Source organism: Dendrobates tinctorius, unplaced genomic scaffold, assembly GCF_039654945.1.
Source record: "Dendrobates tinctorius isolate UK_male_01 unplaced genomic scaffold, ASM3965494v1 ptg000104l, whole genome shotgun sequence".
NCBI classification, from domain to species: domain Eukaryota; kingdom Metazoa; phylum Chordata; class Amphibia; order Anura; family Dendrobatidae; genus Dendrobates; species Dendrobates tinctorius.
This window is the reverse complement of record NW_027361772.1, coordinates 13,136,867-13,160,332: the sequence shown is the minus strand read 5'-3', so window position 1 is coordinate 13,160,332 and position 23,466 is coordinate 13,136,867. Positions and strand designations below refer to the sequence as shown.

Sequence of the window (23,466 nt, the reverse complement as noted above, 5' to 3'; positions counted from 1 at the left end):
TATGCACTCTATGGGGTATCGAGGATGTAAGGTTAGTGGACTGTGCTGTCGCGTTCCTACACCTGGAGACACTAATTGCGTTGTGTGTGTATTGTGTCATGTTTCTTTTGTAAATACTGTGTCATGTAATTTATTTTGTATAGAGTGTGATAAGTATTGTTAGTATAATGTAGGATATGATCATTTAAATTAATGTAATACATAGTGTAAGTCATAGTGTTATGAGATAGATAGTATAATGTATAGGGATATAGATAGTTAACTGTAGGGTAAGAGAGAGTTAATGTGTGACACGAACCCACGGGGAAGGGATAATGTTAGGAAAGGATGACTGTGTAAAGAGGTCGACGAGATCGCGGGTACCTGCGTGCTGGGTCCAGAACTGAAAGGGCTGCATCCTTTACTCCCGTGGGGAAGCCTGAGTGAGCCAGACCAACCTCTGAACCCAGGATGGCAGGGAGAACCTAAAAAGGGCATGCAGCATCAGAAGCATAATAGGAGAAAGCGCGCGAAGCTGGGGAGTCTGGTGCCGGTGGAGTGCAGTGCAGAGGGCAGAGCAGAGAGCAGCGCACAGAGCGGTGAGCGGCGCACCCTGCTTCCCCCCACCAGAGGGTACCGGTTTGGCGACGGGCCATATAGAAGGAGCCCCCTGTCGCCTTCAGAGAGAGCCATCCAGATCAGAGCCATGCCAGCAGAGCAGAGCCGTACGGAGCAGAGCTGTGCCAGCAGAGCAGAGCTGTCCAGAGCAGACCCTTGCAAGCAGAGCAGAGCTGTGCCAGTGGACCAGAGCCGTGCTAGCACAGAAGAGCCGTGCAGAGCAGAGGCGTGCCAACAGAGCAGAGTCGGGTGTTGTAGCAGCCAAAGAGAGGAGTGCTCCATCCAGGGAGCACTAGCGGCATGCAGACCAACGTCGTCCGTTGCCTGCCAACAGCAGGGACCAGGGAGAGCAGGACGTGCAGTGTGTGTCCAGTGACGACCAGAGAACCAGGTGCCATATACTACGTGACTGTGAGTACCGCACACGTACTGCCCAAAATGGACCGCATATGAGACTGACACTTGCACCCTGATGTTGTCAGCTGTTAGTTGCCCTGACCGTTGTGACCTGACTTCACCAGTTAAGATAGTTAAGGAGCCACGATGGGCTCATACAGGACTGTGGCCCATGCCTTTGTTAGCCACATCAGTATGTAGACTAGGGGCAGTGGAAGGTACCGGAGACCGACCAATGCTGCCAGAAGATGGACCAACGACTTCAGTACCATCCTGTAGAAGGTGCTGTGCCCGCCGTTGCTGGCGCTATTGAGTTTGCAGCAGTAGCTGCAGTGTTAGGACTTCCTGATACGCTTGCTACTAAACTGTCGTTATTTGAACCGTTGTACTTAATTTTGCCATTTATACTGTTTGACCCTTTACCTCCCTGCGTGGAGTATTCCCCTGTAAATAAACCTGTTAACCTTTGCTTTGCTTCCCGTCCGTCACTGCATCCCGCGTTCCTGCGATTTCTACAATAGCGTCGTGGTAGTTAGAGAGTTAGGTACTGCACACCCTTCTGAAGTGTGGTACCCCACCATCCAGGTAAGTTGGAGGCTCCTGACCACGCTCCAACACCTGCATCCCACACAACAGAGTAGTTCAGCAAAGCAACATTGCGGCTCCCTGCTTGGAGTGTAGCAGAGCACCTTTGATGGCTCCCTGCATGGAACACTAAACGTGCTGGGAGGCGGGTGGAGTTAGAATACATAAGAGAGTGGGAAGGTTTAGAATTTCAGGCAGTTCGAGGTCAGAGAGTCACTCAGAGAGGAGTGAGGAAAGAAGATCCCTGGAAGAGGGATGGAGGAAGGAGGTGCTGCAGCAGATCTCAGTGACCTGGGTCTGCTGGCACGGGAAAGGAAAGAAGGAGAAAGACATTGAATCGAAACCTGATCTTCCATAAGAAGGAAAGACTAGTACGGAACGTAGGAGAAAAAGGGAACAGAGGACGTGGGTTAGAGGAAGAACCCTGCCTAGAAGTTCTAAGCGCAAGGCCGGGGCCCGGTCCCCGAGGTTGTATGGACACTAATGGTTCTACAGCAGACACCGGTGGAGTAGTGGGCTGTAAATGCACTACTCCCATCTAAGACTTGGGGGCACAACAGCAACATTGATAATGAGCCGGGACTCAGGAGTGAGGAGTCCCCGAAGCAGGCTACAGCTGTCTGCCGTACAAGTAGAGTTCTTGGGAACATCTGTCAGGAGGCACTCCAGTGTAACTCAGTACTAGGAGTACTTCACACTTAAAGGCGCTATAAGAGGAGACGTTCAGAAAGGCACATGTTGGCGGAGTGTTGGAAGGGAGCATTCCATCTGGCCTGGAGGTTGACTGAGACCTTGACCCGGAGGACATGGCACGGAGGCAGGCACCTGTGTGTACTACAGACTGTGAGTAAAGCTTTGGAATTACAATCCCTGGTGTCCTCCATTCATTCTCGCGCCAACGCACCCAGCACCGCTACATCTGGGTACCAGCTTCTACACCGCATGCGCCTCTCCTCTACCCCGACATCTACACTGCCCTGGGGCTACAGCTCCACCTGTGGGGAGCTTCACCATCTTGGCTGCAACACACCACCAGCCCCAGAGGACCTGCATGCAGCGTCGGCCTAACATCTCACTTGCCGAACACAACAGGTGGCGTCACAAACTATTCCATTAACTACATTCCACCATTCAATCTCCCCTTTTTACATTGGGCGCCCAGGGCCACGGACCGGGTCACCGCCGCTGTGACACATCCTGCTGACACCGGCTCGGTACCAAGTACCCCACAGCCCTGGGAGGGCGACCCAAATTTTGGCGTCACGAACAGGATGACGAGACCCGATGCCATCGGGTTCTGTGTGCCTGAGACTTAAAGTTTTTGAAAATGTGCAGAAGACCCGATTTAATAGACTGAAACATGAACATTAAAAATGGCCGCTGGCGTGGTGAAGAAGGGCGTGATAACATGGGAGGTCCTAAGAAAAGACCGCGAACTGTCCTGGGCCTCCCCTGCCTGAATTACTATGCAACGGCGACATGGTCTACCACCCCGAGGGGTTTGTATACTGGCTTGGTATGGAGGAGTTGGAAGAAGGCGCCGCCCCAAGAAGGAGGAGCGGAAGCCAGTGGCGGGAAAAGAGCCGAGACAGGAAGAAGAACGCCAGAACGCCATCTTGGAAGGAGACGGGAGGAGGCCTGCGGAGCGCAAGGAGGTTATGCTAAATCTCCCTGGCGCCATGGTTGAAGGCTCCAACCCAGTGTCCGAGATGAACCGCCAGCAGCTGGAGGACGAAATAGCCCAGCTGACGCACTGCCTGCAACTGAGGCAGGAAGCGCTATGGACTTTAAAGCTGCAGCGCGTCCAGGAAGGGCCAACACCTGCGGTACCCCCACCACTGGTACCCGCCGCTGCTGCATCGGAACCTTTCCAGGCAGACTCTATGGAGCCTGCGCCCGCTGCCATACCACTGGCCGCATCCACTGTCCCCTCTCTGCCGGTACCACCGGAGGAGTTGTACAAGGCCCTGGGAGCCGAAACGGAGGAAGAGAAGCCCCCGTCCGGACCTGACGCGGCCGCGCAGGTCCCTCCAGAGACCCCTGCAGATCCAGAGCTGCCATTAGCTCCACCACCGTCCCCGGCGTCCAACCAAACAGCGTCCGCCGGGAGGCACCAGGTATATACCCCGGCCCTCCTAATGGGTTGCCCCCTGAGTTCACGTTGTCAGAGGTTGGTTTGCGGGAACTCGAAATGGGGCAGTTGGAAGAGTCAGCTGGGGGCACTAGGCTGTCGGAGATGGGGAGATGGAAGAGGTCCCTACTGAGAAGGGTACGGCTAGAACAGGCGTGCACGAACCGGCATCTTCAGGGCTTGGAGGAGTCTAGGTCGATTGGGATAGTGACAACAGGCTATGGCTTCCCCAGATGTCAGGCCTCGCACCAGAGCAGCGGAACCACCCATCAATGAGGAACAGTTGATGGGCATTGATATGCATCATGGGTTCCCTTTACCACAGCTCCAATGCCCTTTGGCAAGCAATCAGCAACAAGACGAAGACACCCAGAGTTTCAACCCTGGAAGCAGTTCCAGTCCAGAAACCTCAGGAGGGGATAACAATTAGTCAAGATGCTTCTTGAAATAACTCTCGTTACCCAGGAGGGTATTTGCACCGTTGTGCCCTTTGTTTTCTATTTTTTGACCATCATGGTTCAGTTTTGTTTCCCAGTTGTTGCCCCGTTATATTGGCAGCCTTCCACTTGAACTGCAGAGAACATGAACGCTGAATGGTCCAGAACTGTTATTGTATATAGTTTGCACCTCTTTAAGTGCTCTCTCTTGGTTTTACATAGGACTCTCTCTTCTTGAAGGAAGAACTACCTCAGCATAAGGACATTTCCAAACATGTTGGCCGGACCCGTGTCTATTATTTGCGCTTAGTGATAATGGTTAATATATTTTTGAAACAGAAAGCTAGAAATTGATAATGCTTAATGACAGATTTTATAGAGTATAGTTGAGAAAGGACTATAGTGAATGTTTTACAAATGCAGAAATTTAGTAGATGGTATACTAAAGAAATTTTGAAGTACAAATACCTTGAATGTGAATAAAGAATTGAAGTTACAGGTGATGAACCAGACACCAGCGGTTGTCATATAAGAAAGTAAGAGAATGTGAAAAGTAACAGAGCAGAGATGTGTTGCTAGAAAATGTGAATTGATATTGAGTTGCTTCCATAGCACTTTAAATTAGGTAACAAAATTTTGAATTTAGATAGCTAGTTAAAACTGTTTGCAACGTTCAAGAAATCGTGCCTCCCACATTGGGAAGTTTAGTATAAGAAATGTTTATTCAGCATTACAAAAATGTTGTATGTTCCTGTATTGTCAACTTTGTTTGCCTTGCAGCCCGCGGACGTGTTGCGTTTAATGGGGGGTATGTGGTGCCCCTGAGGCTCAGTCGCCACAGAGGTACTGCACCTCCTCTTGAGGTGTGGTACCCCACCATCCAGGTAAGTTGGACGCTCCTGACCACGCTCCAACACCTGCATCCCACACAACAGAGTAGTTCAGCAAAGCCACATTGCAGCTCCCTGCTTGGAGTGTAGCAGAGCACCTTTGGTGGCTCCCTGTCAGGAACACCGCACTGCACTAGCTCACTGAGCCAGTGCGCGTGTCCTGAGTAATACAACCTGTGCTCAGAGATACCTATGGAGCGGGCAGCAGCAAAGAAGAAACGTGCTTCTGACCCACAGGACCTGAAGCATGTGACTGCTGGGGGCGTGGCCTAAACTCCCGAGAGTTAGGAGCTGCAGGAAAACTTCTAGAATGGTAACTACGGAACAAAGTTACTAATAGGCATAGACAGGGAAATAAACCAGATCAGGCCGGGGTCAAAGCACGAGATAGCATGACAATTACCAAAGGGCAAGACAGAACGGATAGTCAAGACATAGCCAAGAAGTCAAAAACCAGAGAAGCAGATATACAGTACAGAATCAACAGGCAAACTCACAACGGGGGACTGAACCGGATCAGAACCATATAAGCAAACTATAAGACAACGAACAGGCACACAGGGGTCACAACACTCGGCCAAAGGCAAAAGTATAACTGACAGGGATTGGAATATCTCAGGGCAATAAAAAGCTCTGCCTGAACCAAAGAAAGGCCACAAAAATTAACCCCAGGCGTGCAGGTCAAAGCCTGCGCTGAGCTCAAGACATTAACCCCTGACGTGCAAGTCAAAACCTGCACTGGGATTATGACAGTACCCCCTCTCAACAGGGGGCCTCTGGACCCCTAGGCTTCCCCGGGTACTTGGCATGGAAAGCCCGAACCAGGCTATCTGCATGTACAGAGTGAGCAGGGACCCACGAGTGATCCTCCGGTCCATATCCCTTCCAGTGGACCAGGTACTGCAAAGAGCGGCGCACCCGCCGAGAGTCCACAATATGTCCAACCTCATACTCCAAGTGACCCTCCACCAACACTGGAGGAACAACAGACTCGGAGTCCTCCTTGACAGACCCCACGGGTTTCAACAGAGATTTATGGAACACATTGGATATCTTTAAGGAGGCGGGGAGACGCAACCTATATGCCACCGGGTTGACTATCTCCACAATCTCGTATGGACCAATGAACTTTGGTCCCAATTTAGCTGACGGTACCTACAAGTTGATGTTACGTGTGGAAAGCCAAACCTTCTCCCCCACCTGAAACATGTGTCCCGGGGCCCTCTTTTTGTCAGCAAAATATTTGTACCTCCCCTGAGCCCGAGAGATATTACGCTGGACCTCAGCCCAGAGGTTTTTTAACCGTTGAACGGACCCCTCTGCTCCTGGACAACCGGAAGCCACCAGTGAAAACTCCCCAAAATGAGGATTAAACCCATAATTGATTAGGAATGGGGATATGCTGGTGGACTGACTCACCCGGTTGTTAAAAGCGAATTACGCCAACGGTAACGCATCACACCAATCCTCCTGTCTGGCGGAGGTCAGACACCTGAGAATTTGTTCCAGGGATTGATTGGTGCGTTCCGTCTGACCATTACTCTCCGGGTGATATGCCGACGAGAAGGAGAGTGAGATGCCGAATTTCATACAGAATGCCCTCCAACATTTGGCCACAAACTGCACATCTCTGTCAGACACCACATTCAGGGGTACCCCATGCAATCGGACCACATGCTGCACGAACAACCTTGACAATGTTTCTGCTGAGGGTAGTGCTGCCAAGAGAATGAAATGGGCCTGTTTTGAAAACCTATCCACCACCACCCAGATCACGGTATTGCCCCTGGAAGGTGGAAGACCGGTGATAAAATCCATGGAGAGATGAGTCCATGGCCTATCAGGAACCTGTAAAGGTATGAGTTCCCCAGCCGGCCGGTTATGCAAGCTTTTGGAATGGGCACAAACTCCACAAGCAGCAATGAATTTCTTGACATCGGACCCCAGTGAAGGCCATCAAAAAATCCTGGCTACTGCCTCTCTAGTGGCCGTGATACCGGGATGAGCACTCAGCCTAGACTCATGAAACTCCTGCAGAAGTCTAGGCCGCAATAAATCCGGAACAAACAATTTATCCCCTGGCCTGGTCATCGAAGCTAGGAACTGAGCCCTCAAAATTTCTTGTTCCAACTCTGATGAGACCCCCACCACTACCACCCCTGGGGGAAGAATGGAGGATGGTGGCTCGGGGGAGACACCGGGTCAAAACTTCTGGACAGGGCATCCGCTTTAACATTTTTGGACCCTGGTCGAAAAGTAATGAAAAATTGAAAGCGTGAAAAAAAAGTGACCAACGGGCTTATCTAGGAGTAAGCCTCTTAGCAGATTCAAGGTATGCCAAATTTTTGTGATCCGTGATAACAGTGATAGGGTGAGCCGCCCCTTCCAAAAAGTGCCTCCATTCTTCGAATGCCAGCTTGACCGCAAGAAGTTCTCTATTGTCTACATCATAATTTCTCTTGGCGGATGAGAACTTCTTGGAGAAGAAGGCACAGGGTTTGAGATTAGCAAGGGTGGCCGGACCTTGGGACAAGCCTGCACTGAGCTCAAGACATTAACCCCTGACGTGCAAGTCAAAACCTGCACTGGGATCATGACATCCCTGCTTGGAACACTAAACGTGCTGGGAGGTGGGTGGAGTTAGAATACATAAAAGAGTGGGAAGGTTTAGAATTTCAGGCAGTTCGAGATCAGAGAGTCACTCAGAGAGGAGTGAGGAAAGAAGATCCCTGGAAGAGGGATGGAGGAAGGAGGTGCTGCAGCAGATCTGTGACCTGGGTCTGCTGGCACGGGAAAGGAAAGAAGGAGAAAGACATTGAACCGAAACCTGATCTTCCATAAGGGTATGTGCACACGCTGCAGATTCTGCTGCGTTTCCGCAGCGTTTTTGGCTCTGCAGAAACGCAGCAGATTTTGCTGCGTTGTACAGTACCATTATTTCCTATGGAAATAAAAAAAAGCTGTGCACATGCTGCGTTTTTTTCCGCGCGGTTTTCAATCCGCAGCATGTCAATTGTTTGGTGCAGAAACGCTGCGGTTTTACACCTCATCCATTATGAGGTGTAAAACCGCAGGGCAAAACCGCAGAAAAAACGCAGATAATCCGCAGATAAACCGCAGAAAAACCGCAGCACTTTGTCCTGCGGATTTCCTGCGGTTTTCTCTACAAAATCCGCAGAGACTAAAAACTACGTGTGCACATACCCTAAGAAGGAAAGACTAGTACGGAACGTAGGAGAAAAAGGGAACAGAGGACGTGGGTTAGAGGAAGAACCCTGCCTAGAAGTTCTAAGCGCAAGGCCGGGGCCCAGTCCCCGAGGTTGTATGGACACTAATAGTTCTACAGCAGACACCGGTGGAGTAGTGGGCTGTGAATGCACTACTCCCATCTAAGACTTGGGGACACAACAGCAACATTGATAGTGAGCCGGGACTCAGAAATGAGGAGTCCCCGAAGCAGGCTACAGCTGTCTGCCGTACAAGTAGAGTTCCTGGGAACATCTGTCAGGAGGCACTCCAGTGTAACTCAGTACTAGGAGTACTTCACACTTAAAGGCGCTATAAGAGGAGACGTTCAGAAAGGCACATGTTGGCGGAGTGTTGGAAGGGAGCATTCCATCTTTCCTGGAGGTTGACTGAGTCCCTGACCCGGAGGACACGGCACGGAGGCAGGCACCTGTGTGTACTACAGACTGTGAGTAAAGCTTTGGAACTACAAGCCCTGGTGTCCTCCATTCATTCTCTCGCCAACGCACCCAGCACCGCTACATCTGGGTACCGGCTTCTACACCGCTTGCGCCTGTCCTCTACCCCGACATCTACACTGCCCTGGGCTACAGCTCCATCTGTGGGGAGCTTCACCATCTTGACTGCAACACACCACCAGCCCCAGAGGACCTGCATGCAGCGTCGGCCTAACATCTCACTTGCCGAACACCACAGGTGGCGTCACAAACTATTCCATTAACTACATTCCACCATTCAATCTCCCCTTTTTACACTGGGTGCCCAGGGCCACGGACCGGGTCACCGCCGCTGTGACACATCCCGCTGACAACCGGCCCGGTACCGAGTACCCCACAGCCCTGGGAGGGCGACCCACTTGCTACTAAACTGTCGTTATTTCAACCGTTGTACTTAATTTTGCCATTTATACTGTTTGTCCCTTTACCTCCCTGCGTGGAGTATTCCCCTGTAAATAAACCTGTTAACCTTTGCTTTGCTTCCCGTCCGTCACTGCATCCCTCGTTCCTGCGATTTCTACAATAGCGTCGTGGTATTTGGAGAGTTAGGCTAAGTGCACACGTACCGGAACTCTCGCGGAAATTACCGCGAGAGTTCCGGAATTCCATTCCGCTGGAAAATCGCATTTTAAATTCCCGCGATTTTCCCGCGGAAAAACTAGCATTTTGCAAGCGTATTTAGCTTGCAAAATGCTAGCGTTTTCCAAGCGATCTGTAGCATCGCTTGAAGAACTGATTGACAGGTTGGTCACACTCGTCAAACATAGTGTTTGACAAGTGTGACCAACTTTTTACTACTGAGGCCGCCTATGCAGCATCAGTAGTAAAAGATAGAATGTAAAAAAAAATAAAAAATAGTGTTATTCTTACCTTCCGACGTCCCGCGCAGCCGTTCCCAGTAATCCTTTGCGAAAATGCCCGCGATGGCGTCCGTTCTCGCGGGATCGCAGGAATTTTCGCATAGGATTACTGGGAACGGATGCGTGGAGAGAGGCGGGAATGCTGCGCTGGACGTCGGAGGGTGAGAATAACAATATTTTTTATTTTTAAATTCTATTTTTTACAGGGATATGGTACCCAAAGCCCGGAGGACAGTCTCCTCTCCTCCGGACCGTGGGTACCATCCGCAATTGTTCTGCTTACTTTCCGCATGGTGTGCACAGGCACATGCGGGAAGTAAGCGGAACAATGCATTCCTATGGGTGCGGGATCGCCGCGATTCCGCAAATTAATGAGCATGCTGCGTTTTTTACCGCGAAGCGATTCCGCCGCGGTAAAAACCGCAGCATTAGCACAGCTTTGCGGAATCCCATAGGAATGCATGGGATGCTTATTTTTCGCGTTTTCGCTGCAAAATCGCGCTGTTAAAACCGAAAACGCGGAAAAAACGCTACGTGTGAACTCAGCCTTAGAGTTTGGAGTGCAAAGTGAGAAGAGCTGTGAAAAGGGTGATTCACAGTGAGTGGAGACTAAGATGAAGGGATAGTGCAATCCTGAAGAGAAAGTGATAGCAAGAGACAAAGTATCCTTCCTGAGACAGGTCCTAGGAGACCTTGTACTTAGCAAGACTGAGAGACAAGGACTAATGAAGGATCCCGAGCGGTAGATCTGGAAGCCAGTAGTGGGAAAAATAGGACGTGGAACCGCTGAGCAAGTAGGAAGACTTGTAAATAAGGACTGTAGCGTTAAAGCTGGGTTGTGGCAAAGTAAGGAGAAACACTGTGCCGTGAAAGCCCGGAAGTATATTACAGAGGAATAAAACTGTGTGGAATAATGCTTCATACTGTAAAGGAAACGTCCATAAGACTTTGTACTCGATATCCCTTGTATATAACCCTTAGCAAGTTATCATTCAGTAAAGAGTTTATTATGGAATGGGGGTCTCCCTCAATGAACTGTGCAAAATCTGGTCCTGGCAAGCCCACGTCGGCCACATGAGGTCTGCATGAGTGTAAGGCCCTCACAACATGAGTCCACACACCCAGCAAGGCCTCACACTTTAACCCCTTCATGACCCAGCCTATTTTGACCTTAATGACCTGGCCATTTTTTGCAATTCTGACCAATGTCCCTTTATGAGGTAATAACTCGGGAACGCTTCAACGTATCCTAGTAATTCCGAGATTATTTTTTCGTGACATATTGGGCTTCATGATAGTGGTAAATTTAGGTCGATAATTTTTGCGTTTATTTGTGAAAAAAATGGAAATTTGGCAAAAATTTTGAAAATTTTGCAATTTTCAAATTTTGAATTTTTATTCTGTTAAACCAGAGAGTTATGTGACACAAAATAGTTAATAAATAACATTTCCCACATGTCTACTTTACATCAGCACAATTTTGGAAATAACATTTTTTTTCGTTAGGATGTTATAAGGGTTAAAAGTTGACCAGCAATTTCTCATTTTTACAACAAAATTTACAAAACCATTTTTTTTAGGGACCACCTCACATTTGAAGTCACTTTGAGGGGTCTAAATGGCAGAAAATACCCAAAACTGTCACCATTCTAAAAACTGCACCCCTCAAGCTACTCAAAACTACATTCAAGAAGATTATTAACCCTTCAGGTGCTTCACAGGAATTAAAGCAACATGGAATGAAAAAATGGACATTTTAATTTTTCCAACCAAAATTTTATTTTAGCATCAATTTTTTCATTTTCACATGGGTAACAGGATAAAATGTATCCTAAAATTTGTTGGGCAATTTCTCCTGAGTACACTGATACCTCATATGTGGTCATAAACCACTGTTTGGGCGCACGGCAGGGCTCAGAAGGCAAGAAGCGCCATTTTACTTTTTGAATGTAAAATATGCTTGAATGTTTATTGGTTGCCATGTCTTGTTTTAAGAGCCCCTGTGTGCCTAAACATTGGAGCTCCCCCACAAGTGACCCCATTTTGGAAACTAGACCCCCCGAAGGAACTTATCTAGATGTGTGGTGAGCACTTTGAACCCCCAAGTGCTTCACAGAAGTTTATAACGCAGAGCCGTGAAAATAAAAAAATAATTTTTTTTCCTCAAAAATGATTTTTTAGCCCGCTATTTTTTATTTTCCCAAGGGTAACAGGATAAATTGGACCCCAAAAGTTGTTGTCCAGCTTGTCCTGAGTACGCTGGTACCACATATGTGGGGGAAAACCACTGTTTGAGCGCACGGCATTGGTCAGAAGGGAAGGAGCGTCATTTGACTTTTTGAATGGAAAATTAGCTCCAATCGTTAGCGGACACCATGTTGTGTTTACAGAGCCACTGTGTGCGTAAACTTTGGAGCTCCCCCACAAATGACCCCATTTTGGAAACTAGACCCCCTAAGGAACTTATCTAGATGCATAGTGAGCACTTTGAACCCCCAGGTGCTACGCAGAAGTTTATAACGCAGAGCCGTTAAAATAAAAATATTTTTTTTCCCTCAAAAAATAAATTTTTAGCCTGCTATTTTTTATTTTCACAAAGGTAACAGGATAAATTGGACCCCAAAAGTTGTTGTCCAGCTTGTCCTGAGTACGCTGGTACCACATATGTGGGGGGGACCACTGTTTGGGCACACGTTGGGGCTCAGAAGGGAAGTAGTGACGTTTTGAAATGCCGACTTGATGGAATGGTCTGTGGGCATCATGTTATGTTTGCAGAGCCCCTGATGTACCTAAACAGTGGAAACCCCCCACAAATGACCCCATTTTGGAAACTAGATCACCCAAGAAACTAATATAGATGTGTGGTGAGCACTTTGAACCCCCAAGTGCTTCACAGAAGTTTATAACGCAGAGCCGTGAAAATAAAAAAATATTTTTTTTTCCTCAAAAAATTATTTTTAGTCCACTATTTTTTATTTTCACAAGGGTAACAGGATAAATTGGACCCCAAAAGTTGTTGTCCAGTGTGTCCTGAGTACGCTGGTACCCCATAAGTGGGGGGGTACCACTGTTTGGGCACACGTTGGGGCTCGGAAGGGAAGTAGTGACGCTTTGAAATGAAGACTTGATGGAATGGTCTGTGGGCGTCATGCTACATTTGCAGAGCCCCTGATGTACCTAAACAGTGGAAACCCCCCACAAGTGACCCCATTTTGGAAACTATATCACCTAAGGAACTAATCTAGATGTGAGGTCAGCACTTTGAACCCCCAAGTGCTTCACAGAAGTTTATAACGCAGAGCTGTGAAAATAAAAAAATATTTTTTTTTCCTCAAAAAGTGATTTTTAGCCCACTATTTTTTATTTTCACAAGGGTAACAGGATAAATTGGACCCCAAAAGTTGTTGTCCAGTTTGTCCTGAGTACGTTGATACCCCATATATGGGGGGGACCACTGTTCGGGGACACGTTGGGGCTCGGAATGGAAGTAGTGACGTTTTGAAATGCCGACTTGATGGAATGGTCTGTGGGCGTCATGTTACGTTTGCAGAGCCCCTGATGTACCTAAACAGTGGAAACCCCCCACAAGTGACCCCATTTTGGAAACTAGACCCCCCAAGGAACTTATCTAGATGTGTGGTGAGCACATTGAACCCCCAAGTGCTTCACAGAAGTTTATAACGCAGAACCGTGAAAATAAAAAATCTTTTTTTTCCACAAAAATAATTATTTTAGCCCCCATTTTTTTATTTTCCCAAGGGTAACAGGAGAAATTAGACCCCAAAGTTGTTGTGCAATTTTTCCTGAGTACCCTGATACCCCATAAGTGGGGGTACACCACTGTTTGGGCACACGTCGGGGCTTGAAATGGAGGGAGCACCGTTTGACTTTTTGAACGCAAAATTGGCTGGAATAAATGGTGGCTCCATGTCGCGTTTGGAGAGCCCCTGATGTGCCTAAACAGTGGAAACCCCTCAATTCTATCTCCAACCCTAACCCCAACACACCCCTAACCCTAATCCCAACCCTAATCATAATCCTAACCACAACCCTAATCCCAACACACCCCTAACGAAATCCCAACTCTAACCCTAACCACAAGCCTAACCGTAATCCCAACCCCAACCCAACCCTAATCCCAATTCCAACCCTAACCCTAAGTTCAACCCTAACCCTAAATTCAACCCTAACCCTAAGTTCAACCCTAACCCTTAGTCCAACCCTAACCCCTAGTCCAACCCTAACCCCTAGTCCAACCCTAACCCCTAGTCCAACCCTAACCCTTAGTCCAACCCTATCCCTTAGTCCAACCCTAGCCCTAACCCTAGCCCTGGACCTAACCCTAATGGGAAAAAAAAAAATATATATTTTATTATTTGTCCCTACCTATGGGGGTGATAAGGGGGGCGGTGATTTACTTTTTATTTATTTTGATCACTATGAAAGTTTATCATAGTGATCAAAATAAATGAATGAATCTGCAGCGTTGCAGATTCGATTCGGCGCACTGCGCATGCGCCCGCATCTTGTAAGATGGCGGCGCCCATGACGCTGGATGGCAGGACACCGGGATGGATAGCGGGAGGTCGGAGGCACAAAGGAGGGTGAGAGTGGGTGATCGGAGGGGCGATCGGAGGGCTGGGGGGGGCGGAGGGAAGGCGGAGGGGCAGATCATGACGGCGGCTGCCGATCGGTGCCGTCAGACGGTGGCGGCAGCCGATCGGTGCCGTCAGTCGGTGTGGGGGGGGTCGGGTCTCGGTGTCCAGCCATGGACGATGCTATTTCAGCATCGGCCATGGCTGGATTGTAATATTTCACCAATTTTCATTGGTGAAATATAACAATCGCTCTGATTGGCAGTTTCACTTTTAACAGCCAATCAGAGCGATCGTAGGCACGTGGGGGCTAAGCCACACCCCCAGGTGTTAACTCTGAAGGGTCCTTTGTGTGCGGGTCGGGTGACCTTTCAGTGACCCCGGTCACCCGACCCGCAGGGGGGCTATTTATAGCATGACGCCTACGTAGGCGTCATAGGTCGTTTGGGCACTGCTTTTCATGACGCCTACGTAGGCGTCATAGGTCGTGAAGGGGTTAATGTAACTTGCGGGGGAACTGAAGATGAGTGCCTTGCCTATTGCTACCACCCTGCACCACAGTGAAAGGAGTCTGGAGTACCTGAGTGTCATGATGTGATGGTCTTCGGTAAAGAAGGGGGTCTCAAACTGTCCCTGGAACTGGGACGCTAACTATCCCTGTCCCGGGGGTACTTTTGAAGGTAGAGAAGCCCGAGTATCTAGCCTTACTATGTTCCTGTTAAACCCTGATCTGTCCCCTCTCCCACATCATGAAGCATTAGACAGAAATGTAAGGTAAACAAGACACCAAGAAAAAGCAGGGATCATAGAAAGCCACAAAACATATAAGCACTCACCAAAGGTCGATAGGTATATAGGGAAGGATAGGCATGTACCAACCAAATGGGAATTGGACAATGAGGAAAGCATATGGGTCGCCCTCGCACACCCAGGGCAGCGGGGTACTCGGTACCGGGCCGGTGTCATGGCGGGAATGTGTCACAGCAGTGGTGACCCGGTCCGTGGCCCTGGGCGCCCAATATCAATGGCGGTGATGTTAATGGTGTTAGAGTTTATTAGAATAGTTCGTGACGCCACCCGTGGTGTTTGGCAAGTAAGATGGTAAGCCAACGCTGCATACAGATCCGCTGGGACTGATGGTGTGGTGCAGCAGAGATGGTATAGCTCCCCACAGGTGGAGCTGTAGTCCCAGGGCAGTGTAGGTGCAATGGGTTAGGAGAAACGCGGAATGGTATGGAGGCTGGTACCCAGGTGTAGTGGTGCTGGAATAACTGGGGGACACCAGAGTATGTGGTTCCAAAGCTTTACTCACTGTTTGCAGTTCACACAACTGCCTGCCTCCGTACTGTGTTCTCCAGGTCAGGGCTCCAGCCAACCTCCAGGCAGGATAGGATTCTCCCTTCCACACTCCGCCAACATGTACCTTACTGAACGACTCCTCCAATGCGCCTTTAGGTGCGAAGCACTCCAGTACTTAGTTACCCTGGAATGCCTCTCTCTAGGTGTTCCTAGTCTTTACTTGTATGACAGACAGCTGTAGCCTGCTCGGGGACTCCTCACTGCGTCCCGGCTCTCTATTCAGTTGCTGTTGTGTCCCAAGTCTATGATGGGAGCAAGGCGTTAGCGGCTCACTACTCCTCCGGTGTCTGTTGCCGGACATAAAGTTCCAGTCAACTTCAGGGACCGGGCCCTGGCCTTTGCGCTCTCTGGACTGGAAGGGTTCTCTCTCTTTCTCAACCTGCTTCCCACCGTCCTTCTGTTCTCCTTCGTTCCGATCTGTTCTCTCTCTCTTATGGAATCTGTAGTCTTCAGTCTACGTCTCTTTCTCCTTCTCTTCCTTCCCTGAGGAGCTCATTCCACTAAGACCAGTCCTCAGTCTCTCCTGACTGACTTCCTTCCTTCGCCGTGAGCTCCTCTCAGGCTGACCTGCTGTCAGCCTGCTCTCTCTCTCTCTCAGACCCTCGTCTGACTGACTTGAAATCCTACACCTTCCCTCTCTTTTATATCTAACTCCACCCGTCCCCCCAGCACCTCTCATGTTACGAAGCCAGGGACCACAAAAGGCACCCTATGACCTTTCCAGTATAAAGCATGGATGGGTCCCTGCTGAACTATCCTGTGTGTGGGGTGCAGGTGTTGGAATGCGGAAAGGAGTTCCCAGCCTACCTGGATGGTGGGGCACTACACCTTAGGAGAAGGTGCAGTACCTCTGTGGAGACTGAAGCCTCAGGGGCGCCACACATACACCCCCTAAAAGCATGCAACAATCTTCAGTAACAACAATAATCTCCAATATAGCACAGCGTCTCCAAGGAGCTAGGAAGCAAAGATTTCACTGGCAAGGCAAAGAATGTCTGACCAAGTTTTATAGGGAGAGGCAATGACCAGATCAGAAGCAGCTGCAATTGAGCTGCAAGTTTCTGACCAGCATAGAAAGGGTCGTTAACCTCTTCAGCAACCTAGGAACCCAAATCCATTTAATTTGGGATACAAACACACAGGCTAAGGCCAGAGTCACACTTGCGAGAAACTCACACGAGTCTCGCGTCTCAGTACCCGGCACTGCCGTGGCACTCAGAGTCGAGTGCTCAGTTGCATAGAAATACATGCAGACGCCCACTCCCGCAAGTGTGACTCTGGCCTTAATGGAAGATTTGTAATTCACAATACAAAGTGATCTTCTAACCCCAGATCTCCCAGGAGGACGTGACACACTCGTGATACTGAGGTGGAAAAAAAGGCTCCTTTGCCACATGCAAAGACACAAATATTATCAAGGTCACTAGGTCACTAATCCTTTTTGGACCTTTGATTATTGTCTCTTTTCTGCAGATATGATGAAAGAGATTTATAGTATCTTTTCTATGATGCATACACTGTGAGAAATCTGTTTACACACCAAGAGTCTCTTGAAGATATGTTTGTCCCACCATTTTCATATATTCTTCAATAGCCTTTGTGAGAATAGTGTTTTCACGGAATATTAATGAATCTTGGACATCATAACGAGAAATCTCAGCTACACCAAGGTCCACAAGGAACTCCTAGAGGAAAATGGTAAAAAATAAGAGAAATAGTAAAAATGTAAAAAAAGTGACATGATATTAGTTGCCAAATGCAGTTTCGGTCTCACCTTGGCTTGGCCGGTGCTCTGTAGAACATATATCAGGGACCTTCCCAGCTCTTCTTTTTCACGAGCACTCAGAATAGGCTCCATTGCTCTGCTCAGCTTCAGATATCTCCATGTTAGATACTCTGCAAACTCCTTATATTGCACCAAGGGGAGAACACAAAGCTTCGTGTACCTGCCTCGCACTCTCAGTGTCAAATCTCCACCAAGAGGCACCCATCTCTCCACTCCCTCCTTCATTCCTTCTAATGCCAGTGTAACTGTCCCTACTCCAGTGGCTTCTTTGCCCTCTCGAAGAAGATGAAGGGCAACATGACCTGATGAGAACGGCAAGTCCCTCAAGCTAAAGCTTTCTCCCCAGAATACAACTCCGGCTTCAGCTGCCTTACTTGAGGTCCGTCCATAAAGACTTCCATCTAGATGGACTTCACAAAAATACCGAGCACGAGAACCAGGACCCGAATGTGGAAGACCCTTGGCTTCATGGATCCAGAGACTGAGAGAAGACTCTTCACGTTGATAATTATCCTGTGTGGAGAGACCATTCATTTGGAAATACTGTATGGACAGAACTTGGGCTACAAGTTTTTAGATTTTTTTTTCAGAATGTCATATCATGGACAGGTGTAAAATATAGGTGAATTAATCTATTTGACAGGAACAGAGACGTGATTGTGCTAACCTTGTCTGGTTGCACAATTCTACGGAGATTTTCAATCCATCGATCTCGCTCTTGAACGGAGGAACAGCCAAAGCAATGACTACCAGAGGCTGTGATGACCTGTGAGATATAGCAATGCACCCAGTGTATTAATATGACCTTTTTCAGGTTGAAGAATGTTTAAACAATACTGATTGTAGAAATTAACAGCATTTTTCCCTCTCATTACCTCAAAGCAGAATTGCTCCCCAAGTATGCTGCTGTGGAGAGCCCTTATAATGACGTCTTTCTCATTATTCAGGTCCAGAATGTCCACACAACCCAGTGACTCGTGGGATCCATGCAGGCTCCTGTAGTACAGTGTATGATTTGAAGAACGGAAATATCAGCATACATGGTTAGTGCAGCACCTCATGTTTCATGTGTTCCCACAATGGCCTCTGCATGTGGACATATTATGGTCTATAAAAAGTGATGCTCATAGACTGCTATGGAACCATATTGTATCTCCATGTGCCTTCACATTTATATGGAGACTCAAGGAGTTCTTTTATTTCTCACGTATTCGTAAAAATAAAGAATACTCTAACATATGCTGTAAAATAGAAACATTTTTTTTCCTAGCTTGTTTGTATCATGGAAAAAAAACAAAACAGCGTTTTACAGTACCTGTAACGTAAATAAGACTTCTGAAATCTCATTCACACGCAGCTTATCTTTTCCTTGTGGATTTGAACCTTCAAAGTGTTTTTTTTTTTTATTAAATTTGCAGCAAGTCGATTCTTTCAGAGCTTTTCAACCATTCAAATGAATGGGACAAAATGTACATAAAAATGCAGCAAATAAGTGTGGCACCCCAGGAGTTCGGTTTCCACAATGGCCTTGCCTCCCTCCAGGGGGGAGTGATGTCATGCCTGGAAGCAAAGAAGGAATCCCTTTTATCAGGTAGTTCCAGCATACAACACAGTTCCTGCTCCAGGCCAGCAGAGGGAGCTCTAAACCCGACTTCTGGAGAGCTGCTCTCTGGTTAGAAGCAGGAAGTTAGTAGTGAGTTAGTGCCTGAACAGGGTTGAGACAGGACGTGTGGAGAGGAGCTGGGGGACAGGAGCTACAGGCTGAGCTCACCCCCAGGCTTGGGCACCAGAGACGGGGCCCCGGAGCCCGAGGCTGTGTGGATACTAAAACCCCAGCAGCAGAATCCAGAGGACAGAAGACCGCAGACCCTCTGTCCCCAACTGATATTCGATGACACAGCAGCACGTGTGAGCCGGAGACACCAGATAGGATCCCTGAAGCAGGCTGCAGTTGCCTGTCATGCCAGTGGAGTTCTACCTAAGTAGCAAACAGATGCAGGAACTTGAATAGAGTTTACAGCAGCAAGTACCTCAGAGAATAGCGCTAGAAAGGAAGTCTCACAACCCATCTGAATAAGGAGATTCCCAAATTGCTTACAGGATGACCGACTCCAGAACCATCTGTAACCTGAGCCCTGGACTGTACCTGCATTGCTTAGTAAAAGGTAAAGGAAACTGCACCCAGATGTGTCCTCTAATTATTCCTGCGTCACCTGCCCAACTCTGCTACATCTATCATCACTACCTCTAACATCTACATACCAACTGCCCTGAGACAAAGCTCTTCCTGTGGAGATCTGCGCCAACTTAGCTGCATCACCATCAGTCCCAGAGGATCTGCTCTGAAGCGCTGGTCACTTCTGACCAGAAACCACAGGTGGCGTCACACTTTATTACAAATTTTATTCCCTTGTAAATATCCCTTTAATTAGACGCCCAGTGCTACGGACCGGGACACATCCTCTTTGAATACCGGCCCAGTACTGAGTATCCCCACTGCCCTGGCGGGCGACCCATAAGCATGTAAAAACATGTTGAAATGCATTAAAAAGCATAAACTAAAAAATTCATCAAAAACGCGTATATTTTACACAGCATTTTTCCTACCAACACTTTTTTTTTTGCTGCAAATGCTGTATGTGTACACAAAGCCTTATGGGTCACTTCTGCTGCAGGTGCAAAGTTTATATATGGATGGTAGGCACCAGCCTTAAAGGAAATATTTAATCAGAAATTGACTTACTGTTTAAATCAGGTTTTTGTGTTCAATTTTGTTTTTTTCCCTACATCACAATCTTTATTAAAAAAAAAAGTTAAATTGTTGCAGTCTTCACACATACTAAGGTTAATTTACACTCGTACGTCCTGTTTTTTTTTTTTCCATGTACATTAGCAGCAATAGGCTGACTCTTTTGCATCTAATAAGAGGGTGCAAAGCTGTGACATCTCCTATTGTGCTTGGTGCATCCTGTGTTATCGGATGTGTATAGAAGTGTTAACTGTCACTGCAAGCCTGCCTCTGCTAATCAGGAGCTTGCTGAACACTCTTCCGGAAAGGACAGGAAGAATTAGTCTAAAAAGGCCCTAGTAGCAAGTGTAAATATTGCAAGATTACTAATTTTTTACTTTTTTAATAAAGATCGTTGTATGAAATAAAAAAAACCGTTGCCAATGTATTTTGAAAAAATACTTGCAACACTAAAACCTTAATCTATAGATCAATTTCTAATTTATTAAGTCCAGCACATGATGCTCTCAGGTTGGAGTCCATATCCTGTATGTACTGATGTGACGTGACTACCTTTCTTCCAACTGTAGCGGTGCTATCCCTGTCTTCTTTCTGTTCTTCTTTTTTTTTCTCTTCAGAATTAATCCCTGGGGAGATCATGTAATACAGTAATACAACAATTAGTATTATAGCATGAAGTGTGAAAGAGGCATCTTGCAAGACTACAATTACTGTGCCTTTCGTCTTATTCTTGGAAATGTATGGCAACTGGATGGCATCATTCCCCTTGTTAAAAGGTCATCGATGAAATCAGGGTCTCAACATCTACATCGTGCGGCTCTAAGATTATATAGAATCCTAGAATGTTATAGTTGGACGGGATCTCCAGGGTGATCGTGTCCATCCCCCTGCTCAATGCAGGATTCACTAAACCATCTCAGACAGATGTCTGTCCAGCCTCTGTTTGAAGACTTCCATTGAAGGAGAACTCACCACCTCTTTTGGCAGCCTGTTCCACATATGTCAGGGATTTGCTAAACTGTTTGAATGGGAGTAGGGCAACCCGTGCTCATCTTGCCGAGTAAGAGTCCTCAATTTAGCGGTCTGAGGCGGATTTAGAAATGGGGGCATAGGACATGTTTCTGACTCATTCTCGATATCCGTGCAGACCGAGAAGGATGATAGGATTCATCTTGATGTAAGCACGCACGGGGACTTATATGTTTGTTTTGAAGGTCCCCTTGGCATGCGTCTTAAAAACGAAGTCAGAGAAAAATTTGGATGGATGAATACGTCAAGTTTTTTTTATCTGTTACTGTTAGAAAAATTCAATTTAGATTCAGGTAAAAAAGACAATAGTAAAAAGGAAGAGGAATACAAGGGGAGATGGCGCTTGATTCCTTAGACTTTCACTAACTGGCTTCAGGCCTTTCATTTTGGCAAGCATCATAGGGGAAAAGGCACCTGAGAACTACTCTCCCTTTTTCTGTTATATGGATTCTATTGGGGAGGCTTATATGGTAAACAGGGGCAAGCTTGGTTGAGGTATGACGAACAGTTTTGTCAGTGTAAAGCTATTCGTCCCGCCAAAAGATGGGATCAAAAGAATATAGATCCTTGGTTGCGGGTGATGGTCCCTACTAGGTATGGGCATTCCTTCCAAGGAGAGGCCGGTTGGGTCAGCCAGTCAAGTCAAACTAGGAGTCAGGGAAGGGAAGTCTTCATAAGTCTAGTTTATGCTGGCAATTTAATGAAAGTCAGTGTAAATTTGGAGCAAACTGCAAATTTAAGCATCTCTGCTCACATTGCAGTGGTCCCTCACGTGGTGCCGTTAGATGTTTCAGGAGGAACAAGGCAAAGGCACTCCGGTGAAACTAACCGCGATGCTCTCCTATCTAAGTAGATTTCCCGATAAGATAAAGGCGAGGTTGTTGATAGCAGGTTTTGAAGCTGACTTTAAGATTCTTCCCACTTTGTATAACATTCCATTGGAATTGGAGGGCTTTAATGCCTTTTGGTCTAAGTAAGATGTTTCTTTATTATGTCATGAAGATGGTTCCTTTTTATCGAGGTCCCAATTTACTAATATATTTTGGAGGTGTTTGAGTGCCATGGGGTAAGATTCTTCCCATTTCGCGTCACATTCTTTTCGCATTGGAGCTGCAACAACGGCTGCAGATTGCGGTTAAAGACTGAAGATTGTTCAGCGCATTGGTGGTCTCAGCGTTATCGGGATTATATTAGACCTCAGGGATTAGTTGAAGGGTGATTTTCGTAATTAGGGGTGTGAGGAGGTCGACTTCAGGTGTCAATAATTTTTTTTAGTTGACTGTCTTTGCTTGTGTTTTATTACAGGGCTGGATCCTCTTTTGACATGGTTCTGGGCCCCTCTTACGTTTATTGGGGAACTTTTTGGCTGGCGTAAGAAAAGAGGGTAGACAGCTCGGTTTTTCTAGAAGCGTGGTAGTGATCAGGTGGCTCAGCTTCTGAGGTATCAGTTGTAACAGAGTTTTATAGGAGGTACATCGTAGTGCTCATTTGGATAGGGCCCCGGACATTTTAGTCTTGCATGTGGGAGGTAACGATCTGGGGATTCGCCCTTTTAGGGAATTAATTAGAGATATAAAACATGACTTGTTGCGCCTCTGGATGTTGTTCTCTGGGTTGATTACATTATGGTCAGAAATAGTTCCAAGAAAAAATTGGCGGGCTGCCTGTTCAGTGGAGAAGATTAATGACGCTTGCATAAAGGTGAGTAGGGCGTGTCTAGGTTTGTAATCCAGAACGGGGCATTGCAGCACAGAATTTTGCCTTGGAAGCAAGAGCGAAGAATTTTGGTTGGCTGACGGAGTGCATTTAAATTTCGTGGGCTCTGACCTTTGGATTTGAGGTGTTCACAGTGCTCTCATTGTGGCAGTTGGGTGGGTCCTTGAAGTTGGTTCTAAATTGGTCCAGGGGAGTCATTATGATGTGGATTCCTCAATTGGCAAAAGTTTGTCTTTGGTCTGGTGTTTTTTTGGGAGACTTGTGGCAATGGAATGTCTGGTCCCTGGAAGTTTTTGATATTTGAAAAGAACCCTTTGGGTTATGGTGCTCTCGAGTCAGTGAAGTAATGGCTGGGAGTAATTATGGCTTATGGGTTTGTTTTGGTAATCATCAGATTTTGGTAGCTTCAAGGACCTTTACCAATCTTAATATAAGTTTTGAATTTGAATTATTTGTTTGTTTAAATAAAGACTGCTGTGGCCAAATTAAACAAAGTTTATGTGTCGTGTCTTAATTGGGGTATTGGTAGATGTGGGGGTTGGAGTGGAGGAGACCGCGGAAGAAGGGATGCAGGATTACACCGATCTGATCAA

General features: G+C 47.3%; 1 protein-coding gene across 1 annotated transcript in view; it reads right to left on the bottom strand.

Annotated features, from left to right (window-relative positions):
- The window catches only part of RASAL3 (RAS protein activator like 3), a 92,271-nt gene that overhangs the window by 30,748 nt on the left and 38,057 nt on the right, over nt 1-23,466 (bottom strand). Inside the window, exons 5-9 of the mRNA XM_073588766.1 lie at nt 20,681-20,754; nt 18,255-18,375; nt 18,047-18,145; nt 17,368-17,892; nt 17,134-17,278 (exon numbers count right to left, since the gene is read on the bottom strand). Coding sequence (XP_073444867.1) covers nt 17,134-17,278; nt 17,368-17,892; nt 18,047-18,145; nt 18,255-18,375; nt 20,681-20,754 — 964 coding nt within the window. The remainder of the gene's footprint in view (nt 1-17,133; nt 17,279-17,367; nt 17,893-18,046; nt 18,146-18,254; nt 18,376-20,680; nt 20,755-23,466) is intronic.